The following is a 6676-nucleotide window of genomic DNA, read 5'->3' on the forward strand; positions in this document are numbered from 1 at the left end:
TCCCCAACAGGATGACCCTGCGACGCTGGAGGCGTTGGCAATATGGGAATCACTAGCCTTGGCGGACGATCTTTACGAGCGCAGAATTTCAGTAGCCTCAGACTGCAAGGTAGTTGTTGACGACATCAGGCAAGGGAGTGCAGCGTCATACGGTGCTATCATTAGAGAGATTGTAGATCGATCAAAGTTTTTTATTTCCTATCTTTTTAGCCATGAGTTTAGGAGCTCGAATGTCGAGGCTCACAATCTAGCGAAGCATGCTCTCTCACTTGGGGTAGGCCGCCGTGTGTGGTTGGACAACCCAGTTGATCTATCTTTCGTTCCTGTAAACATTGTGACGACTTAAATAAAAGCTTCGTGAGATTGTCTAAAAAAAATGCTCTCAGTCTCTCTTAATTTGATCTCCTTCCTTTGAATGATCCAGGCCGGCAGGCCGCTACGTGTTCGTGGTAGTTCTAAAAAAAAAACGTGCTCGTGGTGGAGATGGAAACGAAGGCCACGTCGGTGGTGGCGGACTCCAAAGGAATAATACGTTTCTTCTAAAAAGGAACGAAAGGTATAATACGTGGTGGGTCGTTGCAGACCAAACCCGATCCGATCCGGAAAACTAGAAATCGAAACTAGCTAGGATTAATAGCCATGGCGGCGGCGGCGGCGGCGGCGGCGCTAAGGCTCGGCGGTCGCATGCTGCTCCGACGAACTCAAGAGCAAGGGCGGCGCGTCTTCTCGGATCCGCAACGGCGGCTCTTCGCGGACACGAGCGTGCGTGCAACCTTGGATTGAATGTCGTGCTGCGATGAAAGATTGTATCTATCTATTTTGTGGTCGATCATCATCGTTCATATTCTTCACCCTGCATGCATGCAAGCAGGCCACCGCCCCTGAGGGGAAGCAACCTCTCGCGATCCGCTTGGCGGAGATGAAGGAGAAGAAAGAGGAGCTTTACAACATGGGCTTTTCTTTGGCAACCGAGTACAATCTCCCTTGCGGTGTCGGCAGAGAGAACAAACAGCTGCTGGAGCTGCTCTCGGTGCAAGTCCAGCCAAGGCCCAATGATGTCTACTGGTTTGTTCTTTGCTTACTACGTACTGTATAAATTATTATATCATGTCATTGTCATGTCGTTTCTCATGGATGGGTCGCTTGATTATTAACTAGGATGCGGCGGCGGAGGATGGAGAGGATGAAGCGATTCGTGAAAATTTGGGGGGTATTTACTCTGGTGTGTACGACTGTGGACGGCCTGCAGATGTTGAGCAAGGAGATACGTACGCCTCAAACCAAGGAACGGGCTGGATGACTTCAACGATTGGTGTTACATGAAACATGACTGGTGGAACGGCCGCTAGCTACCTCAACTCCTTGTGCATGCATCCTTGTAGCTCAAGATCCATGATGAATGCTCCCCTTCGGTTTTAGCAGAGGGCTCAAGGTGAATGATCAATATCCACCCACTAGGTCTAGTTATAATTAAGTTTCAGAGGGCTCAAGGTGAATGATCAATATCCACCCACTAGGTCTAGTTATAATTAAGTTTCTCATGTTCCGATCACTCTGCAAGACCTAATCCTTTGTCGATGACTCTCTCAATTATCCCTTTTTTTTAAGTTAACACAACTTCATTAATTGAAAATAATGGTTACATCGTCTATAAAAAAAGGTACAGTATCTCCATAGGCTCCTCAAACCACTCATTCATCGCGTAAACTCTAGCTAACCTAGCTAATTCGTGAGGAACCCTATTCTTTTCCCTATGACAGTGTTCAAAACTAGTAAGGGGAAAGTCACAAGCCAAAAAATAGCAGTCATCGAAAACTGTCGCCGCTGTTCCCATAAATTGTCCTCCATTCTTCATCGTGTCGATGACTTCCAAATTATCAGAGTTAATTATCAGACGGTTGCATCTTGCCTCTTGTGCCAGATATAAGCCAAACCTTAGAGCCATAGCTTCTGCCGTCAGAACATCCACACACCAATCAATCTTCTAGTTTTCACCGACTATGGAATTTCCTTTATCATCTCTAAAGACAGCTCCCGCAGTACCCTGTGTTGGTCATGATCCAAAGATGCATCAACATTGAGCTTAACAAAACCCATATATAGGAGGTTTACTCCATCCCCCTCGTTTACTAGTCGCATTAGGGGAGTAAGCTTTAACAAAATTAGCCGTGATAGCCCAGACCCCCATGGATGTGTGGTACGCATGCATCTTGAATATTTTCCCTAATGGACCAGCATACGTCTATCACACCTTAGATACCATGCGGCTATAGCGATCATCTCATGTACATTCCGGACTCCCGGAATAGATAGGTCTTGGTCTGGCATAAGGAGTAAGAATTCAAGTACCGCCTCACCCGCACGATCAATAGGCTCTTTTAATCATGTCAGTCATCCCCAACTTCTCCCACACCTCTTTCGCTTTCTGACAAAAAATAGGATGTGCTTTGTATCTTCTGGCCCCTTCGAACATGATGGGCAGACCGGCAAAGTTTTAAGTATCTATTTGCAAGCATAACCCGACACGGGAGAGTTCCATGCAACCTGCGCCAAATAAAGATCTTTACCTTTATCGGACACGAAAGTTTCCAAATCTTAGACCATACAGGGTTAACATTGGATCTACCCATACCATTTGTATACTGCAATTTCCTTCCATGTTGATGATTCCATTCCGCCAAATAAGCAGATCGAACAGTGAACAAGCCGTTTTTTTATAGCTCCAAGCAATTAAATCCAACATATTATGCATAGAGAGAGGAATATCGAGAACTCGCTGAGCATCAATTGGCGACAAGGTTTGCCTCACCAAATCTTCATCCCAGAAATTTATGACTGGATCAATAAGATCGGAAACCTTGGACAGAAGGTGTCCTCCTCTAGGAGTAATAATTTTCCCATTTGTAAAATTCGGGATCCAAGCATCTTTCCAAATATCGATATTCTGTCCATTACCAACTCTCCAGATATAACCTTTTTCAGTGAATTTACTCATGCCATAATGCTTTGCCATGTAAAAGAAGATCCATTTTTTAAACTTGCATTCATCAAATTGGCATCAGGGAAGTATTTAGCTTTCAATAGACGCGCACATAGAGAATCCGGATTATCGGGGAGACGCCATACTTGTTTAGCTAGTAATGCTAGGTGGAAACAATGAATATCCCGGAATCCCATACCTTCTTGATTTTTTGGAACACACATCTTCCACCAAGTCATCCAATGCATCCTCTTCTGATTGTCCTCGTCTCCCCACCGAAACTGCGACATCGCGTCAATGATTCCCTTGCAATTTTTTTTTAGGAATTTTAAAGACAGACATGGCATAGGTGTGTATAGCTTGGACAACAGATTTGAGTAAAATTTCCTTCCCTCCAGCGGTTAATAATTTTTATTTCCATCCACTAATTTTTTGTATAACATGATCAATCAGGAATTGAAAACACTCGCTTTTGTCCATACCCACGTTAGCAGGCAGACCCAAATATTTGTCACTAAGAGCTTCAGTCATAATATCCAGGATCGAACAAATTTGCGCCTCGTCTTCCATTTTGTGTTGGGGCTAAAAAAGATGCTAGATTTTTGTACACTCACCATCTGCTTGAAGCAGCACAATAAGAGTCCAGGAAAAAAATGTCTTTTCGTCCATCCATTTATCATGTTGATAACTCTTGGTCCATAGACTATGAAACTGTACAAAACCTCAGCTGACAAAATCGGTTACTTTTGGTTGGGTGATTGAAGACTATGAAACTTTTTCTTTCCTCTTACAATGACGAGTGTGTCATGTGCCGACACCTCAACACCCACCTCCAAATAGTAATCCCCCCCCCCTCACGGGCCTCGTCGCCTGCCCATCCCAGACACCGCAACACCATGTTGCCATGCCTCCAGATCCCGATACATGCCGCAAAGCCAAACAACATTGCCTCGCCACCGTTGTTGTCGAAGGTTAATTGTATTATTTTGTTTTTATTTTTTGGCTCAAAGTCAATTCGAAATGGATGATTCATATTTGAATTTCCAAGTTAAAGTTCATATGCACGTGCATATGTTAAATGGATGGTTCATGTGTTATCTTCATATGTGACTTTTTGAATTTGGGACATTTGGGTGTGAAGTGAATTTCATTTGCGATGTACATGAATATCTATGTGGATTCTATTGTATTTATTCCCCGCATAAAAATGTATTTATGTTGTGATGGTAATAAAGGTGTTTGCAATGGATGAATGAGATGCTGCTTATGTATGATGTGCGATGTTGCATTTCATTGTCGTGGCCAGGGTTTTTTTTTCCTCTGCATCATTGTGATACACACAACCAATATTATTTTTATTATTAAGTAGAGCACATTGTGATACACACAACCAATATTATTTTTATTATTAAGTAGAGCACAGAACAAAGACAAACATGGTCGAACCATTATTACTCCCTCCGGTTCTTTTTACTCTGCATATTAAAATTCTCTGAAGTCAAACTTCACAAAGTTTGACCGTATTTATATGAAAAAATATCAACATCTGCCATGCTAAAGTTATATAATATGAAACTTTAAATCATAACACATCTATTGATATTGATTTTAGATTGTGAATGTTGGTACTATTTTCTATAAAGTTGGTCAAACTTTACAAGTCTTGACTTCAGTCAAATCTTATATGTGAACTAAAAAGGACCGGAGGGAGTACAAGAGAGATAAATAAATCATCTATGACTAAGTCAACTTCTTTCATAGCAACACTTCAGGAAGAGGTACACAACCTTGCACCATTGTTGCCACGTCCAGATGAAGAAAGCCAGGACAAGGATTTTCACCCCGGTCATGAACCACTGAAGCTCAGAAGCTCGGTACATCAGCAATGAGACAACGTCTTCAACAAGGTAATGACACAAGATCGTTGCTACTGAGGATGACCAATAAAGGTGAGAGCAAGGGTTTTCACCTCGGACATGAAGCATTGTCCCGTCCACCATCTTGAAAATGGATCTGCTGATGATCATCCCAGCCAATACGTACTCCTTGGATCTGCTGATAATCATGCCAGCCAATACCTCCTTGCTAGACCACAGATGCGCTAGCGAATGGTAGAACGTCTTCCCATCAAAGATGGCCAGTGGTATCTGAAGCCTTTTGGCTAAACCAAAGATTAGGCAACTACACTTATGATTAGGCAACTAAACCAGGTGCACTATCTATGTCTTTCTTGCGGAGGTACCATACTGTCTTTTTAGATCTTCCTGGGTGCCATACTACCAGTAAGAGTGATTAACACAACCGATAAAAAAGCACAATTCCTGCACCTCGGCAGGCTGCTACTCGTTTCAGCATCTGTCCTCACCATGCAAAAGCACTCATGTGTACTCCTAATCGTATGTCTTTTGCAATCTACATGAAGTCATGAATATCAGTGTCGATTACATTGCATTTATTCCCCGCAAAAAAATTGAATTTAAGTGGTGATGATAATGAGGTGTTTGCAATTAATGGATGGAGGAGATGCTTCTTAATGTCAATACGAGGTGCCATACTTTCTTTTTAGATCTTCCTGGGGGCCATACTACCAGTAAGAGGGATGAAAAGCAACTGCTTGTTTTTTCATGCATTTCAGCAGCTCAGCAGGCTGCTATATACTACTTGTCGTGGCAGGAAGTTGACAGCACTACTTGTTATCACCAACAACCCAGTACAACACACGCCACCAACACACACGCACACACCCAAGGCAGGATACATAGGCACTGAGCGCAGCAACACCACCCCTAGCACTACAAGAGCACCTGGGGCCTCAACCGTGAACACGCCACCGCGAAGAGAAGAAGCTACATACGACGCTCTGTGGGCTCCAAGGCGGTGCCAACAGGAAGGTTACGACATCGAAGCGCCGCCACCGCCCGACCCAAGGATCAGAGTTTCCCCCGGAGCAACACGACGGGCAGCGAGAGTCGCGGCGACGCCTTCAAGAAGGGAACGAGTTTCGCCGTCGCCGGTCAGTCCGAAGATAGAACATGTTTTCACCCGACCAATATTCACCGCCACCGAACGCCGCACCCTGGCTACCACGCCGCCCACACGACCATGGCCACCAGGCAGCACCAAGTCATGGGCTTTGCCCAGAAGCACCGCGACACCACCACCAGGGCCGCCGCCCCAGCATCCATGACCTTGACGCTACCTCACCCGCCACCCACCGCTACCCTAACCAAAGAGACGAATGGAAAGGAACCGCCTTTCGCACTCCTGAGTAGTCCCCAGCGTCGAGACCCGAAGACCGGCTAAACCTGGCCACCATCGACCTGTCCTGCTGCCAGGCGCGAGACGAGCTCGGTCTTGGAGCCAGGTGCGAGACGAGTCAGATCCTGCTGCCGGGTGCGAGATGGGCTCGGTCCTACTGCCGGGCGCGAGACGAGTCTGGTCCTGCTGCCGGGCGCGAGACGAGCTCGGTCCTGTCGCCGGGCGCAAGACGGGCGATGGGCGCCGCTGGGAGAGGGCCAACCCTCCGATGAAGGTAGCGCCTGAACGACGGGGAGAGGAATCGAAGGTCACCAAGGGCGCTCACCAACAGGCAGACGCCGAAGAAGTCCAGCCGCCGCCGTGAACCGACCCAGACCACCGCCATGGGCCACCACCACGCCGTGGCAGCCCACATCCACGCCGGGACCCCGAGGGACT

At 46.0% G+C, this 6676-nt stretch overlaps 1 protein-coding gene across 1 annotated transcript; it reads left to right on the forward strand.

The window, feature by feature from the left end:
• The first annotated feature begins 538 nt into the window (after positions 1-538).
• On the forward strand, positions 539-1362 carry LOC147993185 (uncharacterized). The gene is made up of 3 exons (XM_087542488.1): positions 539-762; positions 872-1065; positions 1159-1362. The coding sequence occupies exons 1-3, from the start codon at positions 640-642 to the stop codon at positions 1298-1300; spliced, it is 459 nt and encodes a 152-aa protein (XP_087398614.1). The 5' UTR covers positions 539-639; the 3' UTR covers positions 1301-1362.
• The last annotated feature ends 5314 nt before the right edge of the window (positions 1363-6676 follow it).

This window comes from Triticum urartu, chromosome 1A (genome assembly GCF_056163025.1).
Source record: "Triticum urartu cultivar PI428250 chromosome 1A, HENAU_Tu73, whole genome shotgun sequence".
Lineage (NCBI taxonomy): Eukaryota > Viridiplantae > Streptophyta > Magnoliopsida > Poales > Poaceae > Triticum > Triticum urartu.

What these genes read in the sequence shown, in the direction of transcription:
- LOC147993185 (XM_087542488.1), top strand. Translation starts at nt 640, where the DNA reads ATGGCGGCGGCGGCGGCGGCGGCGGCGCTAAGGCTCGGCGGTCGCATG. An exon ending in GGCTCTTCGCGGACACGAGC is followed by an intron (nt 763 to 871) that starts GTGCGTGCAACC and finishes GCATGCAAGCAG; the next exon opens with GCCACCGCCCCTGAGGGGAA. An exon ending in AGGCCCAATGATGTCTACTG is followed by an intron (nt 1,066 to 1,158) that starts GTTTGTTCTTTG and finishes ATTATTAACTAG; the next exon opens with GATGCGGCGGCGGAGGATGG.